This window comes from Carassius gibelio, chromosome B16 (genome assembly GCF_023724105.1).
Source record: "Carassius gibelio isolate Cgi1373 ecotype wild population from Czech Republic chromosome B16, carGib1.2-hapl.c, whole genome shotgun sequence".
NCBI classification, from domain to species: domain Eukaryota; kingdom Metazoa; phylum Chordata; class Actinopteri; order Cypriniformes; family Cyprinidae; genus Carassius; species Carassius gibelio.
In genome coordinates, this window is record NC_068411.1 from 26528071 (window position 1) to 26545573 (window position 17503).

General features: G+C 36.0%; 2 protein-coding genes across 5 annotated transcripts in view; one reads left to right on the forward strand and one right to left on the reverse strand.

Annotated features, from left to right (window-relative positions):
- The window catches only part of LOC127975467 (disintegrin and metalloproteinase domain-containing protein 22), a 60396-nt gene that overhangs the window by 25018 nt on the left and 17875 nt on the right, over positions 1-17503 (forward strand). For all 4 annotated transcript variants that reach the window (XM_052579575.1, XM_052579577.1, XM_052579576.1 and 1 more), the window contains exons 6-14: positions 2476-2539; positions 10150-10219; positions 10389-10459; positions 10699-10773; positions 10899-10970; positions 12488-12654; positions 12746-12830; positions 12931-13021; positions 13146-13197. In XM_052579575.1, coding sequence (XP_052435535.1) covers positions 2476-2539; positions 10150-10219; positions 10389-10459; positions 10699-10773; positions 10899-10970; positions 12488-12654; positions 12746-12830; positions 12931-13021; positions 13146-13197 — 747 coding nt within the window. The remainder of the gene's footprint in view (positions 1-2475; positions 2540-10149; positions 10220-10388; positions 10460-10698; positions 10774-10898; positions 10971-12487; positions 12655-12745; positions 12831-12930; positions 13022-13145; positions 13198-17503) is intronic.
- On the reverse strand, positions 5998-9504 carry cldn12 (claudin 12). The gene is made up of 3 exons (XM_052579635.1): positions 9343-9504; positions 8370-8671; positions 5998-7951 (listed from the first exon to the last, which is right to left on the reverse strand). The coding sequence occupies exons 2-3, from the start codon at positions 8644-8646 to the stop codon at positions 7203-7205; spliced, it is 1026 nt and encodes a 341-aa protein (XP_052435595.1). The 5' UTR covers positions 8647-8671; positions 9343-9504; the 3' UTR covers positions 5998-7202.

Consider the following 17503-nt stretch of genomic DNA (forward strand, 5'->3'; position numbering starts at 1 on the left):
ATCTTAAAATGAAACTTAGTAAAGGACTAATTTATTGCTGTTGTTGAAGGACAAAAGAATGAAGAATTCAATATATTGAATTACAATACAGTGAACTCATAGTAGAGATATAATTTCAGGACAGTGTTCACATGGTAGTTGTTAAATGTTGATATATGTTTAAATTAATTAATATACAATATCTGTGTACTCATTTTAGTTGATCAGACAAATATAGATGTCATTTTAGTAAAATTCATTCAAACGACTAAATAATGATAAAATATTGACTAAATTTAAAGAATAATTTCATCAACAGAAAAAAAACTATTATTTAAAAATATATCCAAAATAAATTAGTGAAAATTAATACTGGAACTGGCCTGTTTTAAATCATTTGAGAACACGTATATTTGTTTAAAACCCATTTTAAAATCAGACATTGCATTACCATGTAAATGGCACATCAAAATCATGTTACAAAATGTTTTTAGTCATGAATTATAGAAATTTAGGTTTGTATCATGCACATTCAAGTCTATCTTCAAAAACGTGAGTGACAGTTAATGGGTTAATATAGGTTTGTTATATGCAATAAACAATATAGTACAATTTGTTTTAAAGGGAAACATTTCATGATTAAAAATTACACTATTGCTCAGAAGTTTGGGTGATTAAGTTTAATAACTTGAGAAGTCTCTTATGCTGGCAAGGCTGTATTTATTTGATCAAAAATACAGTAAAGACAGTACTATTGTGAAATATTATTACAATTTAAAATAGCTATTTAAATATTGTATTTGAATATATTTTAAGGTGTAAATTATTACAGTGATGCAAAGTTTAATTTTCAGCATCATTACCCCAGTCTGCAGTGTCATATGATCCTTCAGAAATCATTCTAATATGCAGATTTTTTTGATAAAAATATTTCTTATTATTATCAATATTGAAAAAAGTTGTGCTGGTTAATATTTATGTAAAGACCATAATACATATTTTTAAATTATTGTATAAATAGGAAGTGTAAAAGAATAGCAATTATTTGTAATATAAATATTTTGTAACAATATAAATGTATTTATTGTTTAAAAATAATAATAATAAAATAAAATGAAAAACGTACTCCAAATAGAACTGTGGTGAATATGAGTATATAAAGTGTGACATTTAAAAGAGGACATGATACTGAGAGGAGATGATACTGTCTCTTATGTGTGTTAATGTGTGAGAGGGAGGAGTGGTGCTGCTGAGACTGCAGATTATGGTGCTTTATCTTAATGTCATATTACGGGTCAGACAAACAGCGTTACGCTCTGAAAACAGTCACGAGCTGCTGATGACAGCCTCCAGCAGACACTTTTAAAACCCCTCATCGACTGAGAGCTATTTTACCTCTTACGGATCATTGACCTAAAGCCATTAGTGATGTGGTTAATGTCGGCTGTTCTGTTATTATACAAACTTGGCTTAGGGTTGGTTTAAGATACATTATGCCTACACCGGATGTAAGCAGCGTCTCTATCTATATATTTATCTATCTCTCTCTAGTCTGTCTTGATGAACTTTCATTTTCTCATTACCCATTGAAAATTCTTTGACAATTAATTCATGTGTGAGAGGGCGCTCTGTATTTATGAATGTAGTCAGGCTAAAGGGCATTGTATCATCCTCCCATTGCTTTCAGAAGTCACCTTGCGTGTCTCGGCACAGTCTGGAGGCTCTCTGAGAGTCACCGACTGATTGATCTAAAAGATAAATTCCATCAGAGCAGAGAATGATATCCTCTCTGCATGTCTCAAGGCTAAAAGAGACGTCTGGACACACAAAGAAACACACACACACACACAGTCTCCACTATGACTCATTATTCCTCAAGTATAATGGTACATGACAAGTGTGAGAATTACCTGCATTTGGACAGTCAGCACTGACACATCTACATGGAAGAATCTCATTAGTCTATTCTAAACATTTTTGCACTTAATTGCATTAAAAATGCATACTAACCATTTTTCCAAGAAGATAACTGGACGCCCCACACTGAATTAATCATGCAACCAGATGAGGTTTATGTGCAACAATGTAGCATACAACTATTTATTGCATTGTTTTTCTATATTAGTAGGCAATATACAGTATATACTGAGCAGAAAAGAGCAAGAGTTGTGCAGAATTCTGAATTGAAGAACTTCAACCCTTTCAGTTCATTATAATATCTGTCCATAAGGCACATATAAACCTCCCAACTGTAATGCTTTTTAAATTTATCACATTTTTGTCAAACCAGCATTCAAAGTTTGTTGACAAACGTTGCTTTTCTAGTTAAAAAGGATTGTTATATTAAATTCTTAAAATGTCTTTTAAATTGATTTCAGATTGATTTAGTAAAAGAAAAAAAAATGTTTTAATAACATTAGTTTCTAATATAATGACCACTAAAATGTTTAACTTACTAGTTATGCATTACCATCTCTCTCTTTTTTTCCTCTCTAGTGGGATGTTCTTTGATGGGAACCACACATACATGATCGAACCAGGAGGAGAGAACACTACAAGTGTAAGTATAGCGGATCACTGCATTAAACACAGCATATATCGCCTATATCTGTATTGTAAGATTTCTATCTCTCATCATATTGTTTATTAGCTTTAAAGTAAAAACAATTAGGCTATTGTATTACCACAGTTTCTATAGCATTCTTGCTGCATCTTTACTTTGGTTTTAAGGTGTATGTAGATTAAACTGTATACTTGAGCAGTTTAACAGGGTTTGTCCTGTACAGACAGGTCATATGTTGACTGATAAGCCCATCACACAGTTGATAGAGACACCTGGCTCTGCAAAAGCACAGCTATTATCTACTACTGGCAGAGAACGAGGAGGGTGTATTCGTGAAAGACGAGCTAAAGCTGTGTCACTGAGGTTATACAGAGGAAAATATCATTTCTCAGTCACAGAACGATTATCTGATTCATTAAGTGATTCACAGAGGAACATGCTAATGAAGAGATGTGTGGCATTTAGAGCAGCGGAGAAGGGCTGAGATGTTGAAGTTCTTTCATTAAAGGGAGAATGAAACCTGTTCAGTGACACAAGAGGGAGTTCATGATCCATTCACAGTTTGCCTTTTTTCTCTCAGCTTTGTTTTATCTGTCCGGTCACACACATTTATAAGTCCAGGGTATTTATGCTATCAGAAATGGCTTGAATGTAATGATATAATGAATGGAATAAATGTATATTAAATATTCATATTTGTAATTATGCTTAGTGCTTTAAGCACATTTATATATACATATACACTGGATATATACTATGTGTGTGTGTGTGTGTGTGTGTGTGTGTGTGTGTATATATACTTATTTGGTAATGTGTGGAATGCTCATCTTCTTCCTTTTGTTGTGCAATGCTTCGTTAGCTTGTCTCAAGAGCATCCCATGCACCTTGAGAAAGGACTCGGTTTCTTTATCGTCTTTATGCTGATGGTTTTGTCGTGTTTCATATCAACCTCGTAACCTTGTGTGTTGTGACCTCAGCAACAGGGCAGTCCTCTGATCTGATTCATTCAGACACAGTCACAAACCAGAGGGACAGTATCGTTCTGTTCACCATATGGCACATGCATCTGTCATCCGCCTCGCACTGCAGCGGGGGACACACGAAAACGTGTCCCTCTTTGGCCTCTGTAGCGTCTCTCACTGCTGGATGCTGTTCAAAGCTCACAGTACATGCAGGGTCTCTGCCTCTCAACCTACCTGAAGTCATAATGAGATCAAAGTGGACCCTCTTTACTTGCTTAATTCATGGTCCTGAATTTTTGCACATAATTTATCCGAATCCACGAAGTCTGAAAAAAAACAGCGTCAAACAAATGACTGTTCTTTTTGACTGATATCAGCTTTGCTGGAAATAATTAGCCAAATAGCTAAGAATATAGCTACTATTACAGATATTGTAGATTTTCTAAAATATTGCAGCAATACAAAATTATTTATGATTTAATTTATTTGATAAAATATTTAAAATAATATTTGTATTATTTATTAAAGAAATACTCAGTGTCTTTATGCTGATGGTTTTGGGGTTGAAAAATATTTCCAATAATATTTAAAATATTTAAAATAAATGTAGTTTTTTTTTTTATTACAACGTCATGTTAGTGCAACAATTAAAAATTGTAGATTCCGAAATTAAAGTAGTACTAATTCGAGAAAAAGTCAAAATTCAGACAATAAAGTTGTAGCAATTTGAAAATAAAGTTGAAATATTTTGAGAGTAAAGGCAAAATATTTCAAGAATAAATTCAAAATTAGTTGATTTATTAATTTTGACTTTATTATTGTATTTGCTAGTTATTCTCATGTTTTTGACTCTTTTCTCAAAATATTAAAACTTTAATCTTGTAATCTTAGTGGTTTTTTCGTAACACTAAAATGCCGTCATATATGATTTTACAATTTCTGAAAGTTTCTTGAAAACATTTATCATGATTTCCTCATAAATATTACTGTAAGCAGCCCATTTGTTTTAAACATTGATAACAATGAATGATTTAAATCAGCATATTCAAATAATTTCTGAAGGATCATCGGACACTGAAGACTGGAGTGATGGAGGCTGAAAATTCTGCTTTGTCCACATTTTAAATATATTTAAAAAATGTAGTTATTTTAACTTGTGATAATTCACTATATCACTATTTTCAACTTGTCTTCAAGTCCTAGTTTGATCAGGAAATTAACATTTTGTATTTTATTTTATGTGAATGCGTTTGTTTTTGGAGAGACATCTCTTCTCTCTCTATGTCTCTCATTCCCACTGTCTTTTGCTCAGTGGACAGTAGGGTGGGCTGATAGTGATGGGGGTGAGTGATCGTCTCTAGAAAGTGCAGCAGGCACCCCACCCCCTCAACATCCTTAACACACTTTCCAAAAAAAAATGAAAGTGTGCCATCCCCCAACCTGCTTTCTATTCATGATCTAGTCCCCAAGAGAGCACACACACACCCTCCTCTGCTCCAATACAGAAAACCCCATCTTATTCTAAGCCAATAGATCAGAGAGGCCATCTGCGTTATACGGCTAATCCTTTACAAAGTGCCTCCTCTTATACATGAGTATATGGGGGTGTAGTGGAACAGCCTCCACAGAAACCAGATCAGTGTCTCCCTCGTCTTTCTTATCTAGCGCACTGATATTCCCCCCTGGCTGCGAGTGCAAGCATGCAGGATTGTGCTCGCAGGATGTGTAGTGTTCCTGCAGCTCAGCTGGTAGAGCACAGTGCTAGCAAAGGCAAGGTCACTTCCCAGGGAACACACGTCTGATAATACACATCTCAAATTCACTGTAAGTCATGGTGGATAGAAGTGTCTGCCAGATGATGTAATTGTTGTCTGATATTTCAGGTCAGCTTTTGTTAAACATCTTGAGACTGACTGGCTCTGCTCCAAAACCCAGCGAGCTGCCATCCGAAATAAAATGGAACCTCCCGAGTGGCTGATTTGAAACGCTCTTCATAGCGTCTCTGTGTATCATACGAAAAGCACTCGAAAGACATGGCTCTCATTCAGTTTCAGCATATTTGCTTTATGTTAATGTTTTTAAGCTTAAGACATTGTACTATTCTAGGCTGAAAATACATAGACCTAAACAAATATTGGGTAAAACAATATTGGTTCCTCAAATTGTAAATCTGTAGATAATATATATATATATAGAGAGAGAGAGAGATTAATTCAAGAGTATAATCAAGTGCTAACAATGTACAATATAATAAATATTTTACCTAATAATTTATTAATAAATATCATGGAACATTTTTTAACTACATTGGACATTTTTTCAATTTAAGTTTTTCAGATTTTAATTGAATTAGATTTACATTTATGTTGTATAGCTTGCAGTATAATTATTAAATTATTTCAATTAGATTTTTATAAAACATTTAAGCACGGTAATTTAAATAAATAATTCTACCAGTATGCTTACCCTAAAGAAAACAACTCAGACACCAAGTGACTTTTAATAAACGGCACTTTTAATAAAGAGCACTCAATACATTAGTAGTCTATTTTATGTTTAAAAAACATTAACTTTTTGTAATAGAGCTTTTTACAAAATTAACATTTTGCTACAGGCAAGATGAAATGGATTTGTGCAAAATGTAATAGGAACTAATTGTTTTTAAGACATTGGTGTCATTTTAGCAATGAATGAAGTGACTATGTAACAGTAAACAAAAATACTACTAGAGCGTGTAATATTCAAATGCACTTGAGTTACACTGCAATGACTTCTCTGTTGTGACACCTTTAAAACAATACATCTGCACTAAAAGAATACAGTGGAATGCAGCGTCATGTTTCATTAATGGTTTGTTGCTCAAGTAAGGCTCATTACAAAGCAAAAATCAATAAGTGAAATTACAGTCTTGATAGGAGTAATTCAACTGCTCAAAGGCATCAAGTAACAAGAGTCAAACTACATGGTTTTCTAAAACCTGCAAACCCTTCAACGTATAAAAAAAGATTTATCTTGACAGTTTTTAAAACAGAGATAATAATAATAAACCTAAGGTAAAAATTAATTCTCCTTCACATAACAACAAAGTAAAAAAAAAACTAAACATGATGTTCAGGTATTACAACAATAAGGCAACATAAAAGGCAAATATGAAACTCCAAGGCTTAACAGTAATACAAGTTAAAACGGTCATAAAACAGGTTGAGTATCTTTCTAGCATTTACTTATCACATTTAGATATTAGCATGCATATTCACTGACAGGTTAAAACAGTGCTTAACATCAACATTTAGTACAGTGTTACTATCAAGGTTTAAAAAGCAGAATAAAGACATTAGAGTCATGAAAATTAGAAGAAAGTATTTGTGTGTACATAATACGTAAACCTGTCACACTGAATTAAATGCAACATATGCATTGAAATTATGAACAGTTTACACAATTCTACTTGTGTTTAATAAATAAAGCTCACTGAGAGACAGGTACGCAACTTCATAATTCCACTTGTGTTATTGCTTTGATGACCTGTTTTGGCCATTTTCAGTGTTATAACTAAGTTACCTGCTAAACTAATTGACTAAAGGCGTTTCTTTCAATTTCACTATTTTGTTAACTTCAAACTCCCTACAACAGCCAATTTACCATTTCTAAGTTATAGAAATAGAATACCAGTTTGATTTGAAACAACCAACTCAGTGTCAGTCAGCAAGGACAGGAATGTCAATCTCAATGCCGGACATTTGGGAGCGTGTGGAATAGCGGTGCCCAGCATACCTCTGTGAGGGGGCGTAGCTTTGAGATGGGGCGTATCCCTGAGAAGGTGCGTAGCTTTGAGAGGGAGCATAACCATATGCATGTGAGGCTCCCACTTCTGAGCTGTAACCATCAGGTATGGACATCTGTGGCATGTAGACATGAGGCGGCATAGGCTGTGTGGGTGCAGGTTGAGGGTAACCATGTGCTGGGACAAAAACGGGGGCATCCAGAACAGCCGGAGGGAAAGTCTGGGGTGCGTATGTCACAGGAGAAGGCAAGCCGTTGGTCATAAGGGGCTGCGCGGAGAGGCTGTTGGTCATTGCAGGCCCTTCAGGTAGAGGTAGCCAGAAGGGCGAAGGCAGTTTTTTACACATGCAATACCACATGAACATCAGCAGAGCAGCTAAGATCAGACCACCAGCACTGCCGATGGCCACATACACCCCAAACTCTACGGCAAACAGATTATCGTAGCGCTCGTTAAGTTTACGTGTGTGGAACAGGAACCAGACGGAGGGCGGCATGGCGATGGCCCCACCTAGAAACAGTAGCATCCCAGCCACTAGATGGCAGCCTGAGCTGTTGACCAAGCAGCGGGAGTTCTTAATGTCTTCAGGAGTTTTGGAGCAGCAAGCAGTTTTACACATGCCAGTGAGACAGAGCAGAAGAGCCAAGCTGGAAAACAGCAGACCTGTGGAGAAAAGAGTTTGATATCAACAGAATAAACCAGATGATTTCCATGGTGTGGTGAATGAGGACAGAATCACCAGAACAAGTCATGGAAATCCAATTTACTGTACAATGCAACACTGGATGTAAAGTAGAGCTGTACACTTTATCATATGGCAACTATGGACAATATTGACTATTGTCAGTGAATATAAAAATCACAAAACGACTGTTATTTAATATGAAATAGATTTGGCACAGTTTGGTCTACTACACAATCTAGCACGTGTGATGTTCATGGCGTTTTCAGCATCTGCCGTCTCACTAGATATTACACTAAATATGAACTTGATAAATATGAAAATAAATTTGGGGAAAAGAATACAGCTTTCATAGGGCCTTATTTAACTGAAAAATGAGTACCCAGCATGAGCACCTACCAGCAGGTAAACAGAACTGAAGCAGTCTGAGGTCCAGCTGGTCTACTTTTGCATACCAGTCTGAATCAAAGTAATAGCAACCTGAAGAACCATCACGCAGCACACACTTGGTCCAGAGGCCATCGTACACGGTCACGTTTTTGGCATTGCGGTTGAAGGTGAGCAGGCGAGTGGTTCTCCACTGGGGAATAAATGTGGCGATGGTCAGACCGGCCACAGACAGCATCGCGATGATAAAGGCAAAAGCATTGGTGGCGTGAATGTCACGACAAGACATGGCTGGAGTCAAGAAAAACTGGAACCTTGTGGGGAAAGGCACACAAAATTAAATTAGTAAATTAAAGGAGTAAAATGTGACCCTGGGAATGAAGACAGAAAAAGTTATATATTTAGAGTCACTTGCATTGGTTTGCTGTATGTATGCATGTATGGAAACACAGAAAGTGTACTTAAGTTTTGCTGTAATGTCCACTCCCTCAAAGACAAAGTAAAGACGAGTCAAAATCCCGTCGAGTGCTGATGCATTGCTTAAACGTGTCGTGTTGCGTATAAGTGTCTGTGTATTAAGCAATAATGTATCTACGTTAATTGTAAAGTCTATGTAGACTACAATAAACGTCTCTGTGTATATGTACAATAGGCGTGTGTCCTGTTTATGTGGAGGATAATAAATCTAAGTTACGTCTCTGCGTAGCGTCTGTCATTACGAACAATACATGGCAGACCTCTGTTTAATGCTGTCTATCTGTCAAAAGCGACTTAAAGTTACATTTGTTGAGTTTCACGAGATCGTAATTGGTGTTTTGATTTACGGTTTGTTTTAATTCCAGATGTGGTTTAGTTATGATTCATAGCAGAGTATATTCCAGCGCTAACAAGCTAATCTCAGCTAAAGGCTAACGTTATGATAAAACCTGTTGCGCTTTAGTTTCATCCGAGGGACGCTATGAGAACCGGTACATCGCGCACATACCTGATTAACAGTAAACTTCAACGGACTCTTTTGATGATATAACGGTCATTGTCGCACAGAATCGATGATCTTCTGTCCGGTTTCGTCGTGTATTGTTGTGATGTGTTAGGTACTGTTTCTTCGGGAGCGCGCGCAAACTCACTTAGGCGGGTGCGGCGTGACGTCACGTGCGCGCTCACATTGTATAAAGTAAATAAACACAAAGACAGGATAATTATTCCAATTAACAGTGTGCGAATCATAACGTGACCTTTTCTGTTGGTCATTTTAGTCTGTGTGGAGCTTCGTCTCAAGCAAATCAAGTTGCATATTTTAGAGACTTCAGCAAACGGTAGTCAAAACGTTAATTTCCCACTTCTCCTTCGTATCTTTTTCAAAATTGTCTTAACTATGTATTCACAATATGCTAGATATCACATTTGTGAATAGTGTAGTCATATTTTTTAACTCAAATTCTGTATAAACATTAAAAAATATATATTTTGGGTATAATTCAAACAACAAAACTAACATACTGTAACAAACTAAAAGTATTGTAATTAATACATTTAGAAGTTTTAGACAACAAGTTTGCACAATAAAAATGTGACTGGCTGCATTATAGATTCTGTGAGAAAATGACCAATATCACCAAAAGGGTCCTTTGAAACTTACTGTTAAACTAATACAATTTAGAAACTCCTGACAGAGATGTGTCTTTCTTATACAAACTGAACAATGAATGTGTCCCATCAAACTCACTAAGTGTTATGTAGGAGTGTTTGACACATATGAATCATATCATTTCGTCACATTCTTTCCCTGTAGGAGGAGGTTCATGTGCACATGATTTATCAGTCTCCTGGTTTAGACCCCCCAGAGGACTTCATTTCTGCAGGTATGAACCATTCTCATGTTCAGATTTAAAGTATTATGTATATAGCATGAGTACACTATAAATAAGAGCCCATGGGGTGTATAATTAATTAATAAAGCAGAATGAATTAGATTTGTGTGCATGCACTTCATGCTCAACTGTCCATACTGATAGTTATTTTTTGTTTAAGTTCATCTGACAGAGTCACCGTTCCAGAACCCTCCACAGTCCAGTGCTGCCCACAGACGGAAAAAGAGACAGGTGTGTATACTGTCTCACAACACTCATGGCTCATGGGTTGTGGGTGTGTGTATCTGTTAAGCTTAGACTATCTGATGTGATTTCATCCCCATCTCTCCTACACTCATGAAATATTTACAGCAGGGCTGTGAACTCTTTATAGCACTAATGTTTAGATCAGCTGTTTCTCTGCAGTAAGCGTGTTTTGCATGCGGCAGGGAGATGATAAAATATGATGCACTGTCAAATTCCTCACACAGATATCACAAAATCCACGGAGTGTTGCAGATGAGACCAAATATATAGAGCTGATGGTCATAAATGATCATTTGATGGTAAGATGAGTAACAGTCCATTATTCACATGATTAACTAACCTATAATTAACCAATTTATTATAGTTTTTTCCTTATTCCTGTAATGCATTAATTTTATTATGTATTCACATTCATTTTTCCCAGTACAAGAAACATCGCCTTTCCGTTGGACAGACAAATAACTACGCTAAATCTGTTGTGAATATGGCTGATCTGGTAAGATGCTAGTAATGTACATTTCATAGTCTTCTTTAAAGGGGGGGGGGGGGGGTGAAATGCTCGTTTTCACTCAATATCCTGTTAATCTTTAGTACCTATAGAGTAGTACTGCATCCTTCATAACTCCAAAAAGTCTTTAGTTTTATTATATTCATAAGAGAAAGATAGTCTGTACCGATTTTTCCCGGAAAAACACGACCGGCTGGAGGCGTGACGTGTGGGCGGAGCTAAAGAATCATGAGCGCCAGTAGGCTTTTGCGTTGAGAGCATGTGGAAGCTGTGACATTACCGTGAAGGAAAAAAACCATCATCCAAAACAAACCATGGCTAACAGTCAGATTCAGCCGTTTATTTATGATCCAGAATCAGATCCCGAGGCTGAAACTGAACGAGAGCAGCAGCAGCAACGACTCACTCCGAGCGGGGCTCGAACCCGGGTCTCCGGCATGGGAGGGGACGCACTAACAAGGAGGCAGAGATATTTGAAGCAGTTTTACTCACCGCCTGCGGTTCCAACACATGATCGTGACCCTTTTTCGTTGGGATTGCATCATCCTTAAGAAATAAACGATACGCAAATCCGTGGTCAAACTGGGCCTTGTTTGTAAAACAAGCATCTTCAAAATGCAGGGAACAAACACAAACTCTTGCACAACTCCGTTGATGCTCTGTAAAAATAAACTCCATCCACTGGTCTCTTAATGCTGTTTTTTTTGATAATCTGTGCTGGGTTGTCTTGCCCTGGCAACCAAAAACACACTTCTTTTGTGACATTTCGCGACGCTCTCGCTCTGATCAGTGAATCGCTCTGATCAATGAAATGCATAGACAGTAAAAGTGAAATGTCTGTGCTCAGCCTCGCTGTACGGGAGCTCGCGCTCTTCCGGCAGAAGTGCCCTAAGGACCCATATAAGGAAATTCCGCTCCATCTAACGTCACACAGAGCCATACTTGAAAAAAACTTTCCGAAACTTGTGACAAACCGGAAGGAGTATTTTGGGAACAAAAATACTCCTTCAAACCTACAACTTAATTTTTGAAACTTTGTCCATGTTTAGCATGGGAATCCAACTCTTTAACAGTGTAAAAAACTCAGTATGTATGAAATAGCATTTCACCCCCCCCCCCCCCCCCCCCTTTAAATAATTTTAATAATGCACCATTTTAATAATTTTTAAACAGAATGCTGATCCTCATCGGTTTCTGAAGACAAATAGACCTTGTACAGTCTAACAGTCATGTCATGAGCTGCTTTATCTGCTTGTTTTTTCAGTCTGTCTGCCCTTGACAGTCACATTAACATCCCTCCATTCCTCTCTTTGTTGAGAGACAGTTGGCATTTATCAGCTTCAGCCTGTTTTTCCAATATGTCAAACTGAGCTCTAGAATGAAAAACAAAAAGGGCCATCATTCTGCAGTCGTCACAGGTGTCCTGTGGATTCAGATTTACATGCAAGAGATGCAATTCTTTATTTACCTCTTGTTAATAAAATCATTTTTGTTTGTATCTGTAGTACTTCAAAGAACAACTCAACACTAGAATTGTGCTGGTTGCGATGGAAACGTGGGCTGCGGACAACAGGTTTAACATCAACGACGATCCCATGGTGACATTACGAGAGTTTATGAAGTACAGAAGAGACTTTATTAAAGAAAAGTGTGACTCCGTTCACCTTTTTTCGTGAGTTATCAAGAAAACACACACACAGCAAACATTCGTTTTTTTAATCAAGTGAAACAGCATGTCTAATCAGTTTTCCCTCTGCATCTAGGGGCAACCGTTTTCATAGCAACTGGGGAGGAGCCTCATACATGGGCGGAGTCTGCTCACTCACTAAAGGAGGCGGAGTCAATGAGGTTAGTGGTTATGGTTATGCGAGACTCTTTTAATTAATGAAAATTAATTTTTACGTCAGTCTCAAAGGCTTTTGTTGCTGTTTTTCCTCAAATGTGTTAGTATGGAAAGACTGAAGAAATGGCCATAACTCTCGCCCAGTCACTGGGACAAAATATCGGCATCTTTTCTGATAAGAAACGTATTTTAAATGGTGAGTGTTCTTATTTCCTATTTACACTTTTATATTTTTCATGTACGTGCTTTGGCAGTAAACACAGCAGTACTCACACATACAGACTCTCATAGTGTCACTGTAATCCGTCTTTCACTCACAGGGGAGTGCAAGTGTGAAGATAAATGGTCGGGCTGCATAATGGATGATGTTGGGTAAGTTTCTAATATAGCAGATTTCCCAGATTTACTAAGACACACATACACGCACATAACTCACGTTTTGAGACCCTTTGGGAAATGCATGTTAGTCTTACTAAAACAGCCTGTCATGCTTTGTGCTGAGTCTTTGTTTTGTTAATACTTTAAATTAAATGTAGTCAAAGTAACAGTGTTTGAAATCTGTGCCACTCACTGATCCATAACACTTTCTGTCAGGTCAGATGTTTTTAACTGGCAGCCAGTGAGAAACTAAAAAAGATAGATTTAAACGCGAATTTTCATGAATTCCACTAGGTGGCAGTAAATAATTTGGCTTCTCAATTCATCTGTCTCGGTGTTTACTCATTTCTGTGTCCTGTTTTCATTTTCTTAGAACCTCACAGACTGTTGATGGGTGGGCAAATTAGCATTAAAATCTGTGAGGATGAATCTCACAAAACCTTAAACAAAATATGCACATTTTACCCTAAAATCAATTCTTATTTACTGTAATGTGCCAAAAATAACCTTATTCTGATTTTAATAATTATGATATAATTATAAAATTATTAAATATAAAATATTTATGAAATTATTTAATATAATTATTATTTATTTACTTTGTCATACATAATATGTCTTGCATTAAATACATTTTTATTGTATTACAGTAATAAGAATCACAATTGAGCGTTACACAAAAACTCTAGGTTACTTTCAGATTAATGTAAATGTTCATAATTATCATAAAAATGTAAAAAAAAAAATTATGCCAAACATACACTGAAAAAAATGTTTCATTCAACCAATTAAAAAAATTTAGGGTAATGGTTCACATCTATATTTTATTACTTGTACCAATTAAAAATAAATAACTTGCTCTAAACAATATTTTCTCTGTCTATGAAAACTATTTAGTAAAACCTGATAGAAAGTATATTTTTCTTGTTGATGAAAGTAAATTAATTTAAATTCTATTTTTGATCTAAACAAAAAGATATAGATTTAATTAAAACAAACTTTCTCATTTAAGAAATATTAGAATAATTTAGTTTTCTCAATCAAATATATAAAGATTCAATTAAACAATTGTTTTAAATTTAAGAAATATGTATTAGAAATATTTAACTTTATCCAATCCAACAGATATAGATTTAATTTATCTTAATAGAATAGTTAATAGAAATTTAGTTTTATACAAATAAAAACATTAATTTAATAAAACATGATTCCCATTAAGAAACATCATTAATAGCATCTGATACAAATCTAATCCAAAAAGACATCAATAATTTTCAATACATCATTTTATTAACATTTTACATATCCGTAACTTGCTACTAAAGTGTCAGATTTTTAACATTCTTCTGAGTTTGACATTTTCAGATTTTTTTAAACATTTTTTAACATTTAGTAGCTGGCAAACATTGACATTTTCTTAAATCTGTGGAATTCGACAAGCATTGAATTAGGATTTTTTTTTTTTCCCCATCAGAAATGTTTTTTTTTTTATGATGCAACAAATAATATCCACCGGCCAAAAAAAAAAAAAAAATTTTGAAACAGAACGCAAGTATGGAGTTGTTGCGTACACCGTCATAATACAATGTAAACTTAAATAAATTGGCAGCATTTAGAACAGCTGATTGCCAAGGCTTGACAGATTATACTACTAAAAATACTGAACCAACTGCCGAACCATAGCCAGCTACTCAAACACAAAATGAATTGCAGGGTAAACATTTGCAGGGATGTGTGGGAACCCTGAATTAAGATCAGGTGGCTGGTCGTCGCTTTTTTTGTTTAATACGCATGCGCAGGCATGCTCGAAATTGTACATTCATCCAAACAAATATTTTTCCGTTGAGCACTTAATGAAAAATATTTATATTCAACAATGTTTTGAACGAAAAAAATATTATTTGAAAAATGAAACAAATAATTGTAAACTAAATTGAAAGACAAATTATTAATTAGATGAGGTACTGCTTGAAAACTTTTTTTCAGTGTAGTATTTTTCTATTGTTTTCATTATTGTTAGATTGACATATGAACTCCTGTGCAAAATGTCATGAGAAAGTGTTATTGATCATTTTAGTCCAATTTTCTCAGTTTGGCTCATCACTGTTGACTTTTCACATGTGGATTTTGACATTTCACTGTTCATGTTTCAAATTTACACTGGCTCTTTTTTTTTTAAGCAGTCTAATATTCATAAACAGTGTTTGTCAGTGTCAAAGTGAAAATTTGTCTTAGCAGAATAGCAAAGCACGACTCATAATTCATATATATGCTTAAAACATTCAGAAATGTTCACAGTGGTCATTCAAGAAATGCGCTGATGTGAAAGATCAGATACGATTGATGCGATAGGTGATTGTTCATGATCCCGAATGGGACAGCAGGTGAGCAGACGCTTGGCTGTGTCATGCTACTCGCTCGTGTCCTGTCGACCAGTCAGCTGCTGAGTCACTTCAGCCCCTCACTCCATCTAATAGCATTCAGTCAAGAGAGAGATATAGCAGAAGCTGCATTGTGTTGTAACATTCTGCAGTTTCCTGTGTGCTCTCTTTTTTACTGGTTTTTAATTCGGCTGATAACTCATTGTGGGACATGTTTCGTTAAAAGAGGATTATTGAGCTCCTCTCAGTTTAAAGGGGTCATACTGTATGCATTTCAGCTTAATCATATTAGCTAAGATTTCAGTATTTTCCACCTCTTGGAATTAAACAGGCTTTCTTAGGTTTGCTGTCAGGTCTAATATTGTCTGAACTGGCCCATAATTAAATAAAAAGCCTTTCTGCACAAAAAACAATCCACATTGAATTCAAGTTGGCATCCTTGTGTGGTCAAAACTATAAGGATTGCATAATTAGCTGCTTTTAATTTCTTTTAAAGAACATTCTTTTTGGAATGTAGAGGAAACTTTGAGTTCCAAAACTTGCAATATGTAATTTTTTATAAAAGGAAAATTTGATTTTCCGTGATATGACCCCTTTAAAGTGTTTAAAAGTGTCTGCAGTCATTCACACTGAACAGAACGATCATGATTTCATGCTAATGCCAAATGTCATAAAGCCTGTGTGACACACACACACACACACACACACACAAACACACACACACATACAGCCTACCTCTAAACACAAAACTCTGCTTTTATAATACAATCAGATAATCAGAATTTCAGTAACAAAAGTAACTGACATCTCATCTGATGTTTAATGGCTTACTGACAGGACGTTAGCTGAAATTCACAACAGCACTCACACCAGTGTGTGTTCACCCTCCGTCTTGCTGTTCGCTTAGCTTCTCAAATAAGACTTCTTCTCTTCGCAAATCATGTTTCTGAACACATATATTAGTCACTAACTCCTCCTTCGAACCTCTAAACTGAAATATCATGTGTAGAAGATCAAAACCTGAGAGAAAAAGTGTTGTAATCACCACATCGAGCAAAGCACTTTCTCACTATCAGGAGGATATGGGACTATTGGGACAAAAAGTCCATACTTCTGAGTATGAGAAAGTCCTCTGGTTTCAACATGCACATATGATGTAGTTGGGTTGTCTTTGATATATATCTAGATATCCATCATTTCCTGAAAGTTACAGCACACTCTCACGTCTCATGTTAATAACACTAGTATCAATGGCCTTTCAGACAGACACGCTCATGTTGATCTGTCTCTCCATTGATGGATGTTTTGAGAAGTTTATGTTTCGTGCGGCCTGCATGTATGATCTGATCCACTAATTCCAGTGTTAATGTGGAAGGATGTCTTGTGTTCTCTGTTTCCCCCTTTAAGTGTGTCTCCCTGCTGTTAACAATCCTGTGAAAATGTCTACATCACTTTAAAATTAATTACCCATGCTCAAGCAGGTAAGACTGTGTGCCCTGATATTCCAGGAACACACTGCGCGTCTGGTAAATGAAGAGTAAACACTCACACATGGCATAATGTGAGATATGCACTTATTGATTCTCAGCCTCCGGTTAAGGCTTCTTGAAACTGCACTGTTGCAGATTGTCACAGATTGGAATAGTGCTTACTGCTTCGGAATGATCTCTGCAGGATGTTGAGGGCTGATGCAGGCCGAGCAGAGTTCAGCATTCTTGTGCGATTTGAGAGTACTGCCACATTTCTGTGGACAAACTGTGATTTGCTTCTAAGGGAGGATGTAGTGAATGGATAGATAAAAGAATGAGGAAATAAAAGCTTTAAAAAGTGTCAGCAGGATCAGAGAAGATTCACAAGTGTTTGGGTATTTCAGACCAGGGTTCCCCCAAACTAGGTTTAATAGGTTTAGGGTGCTCATA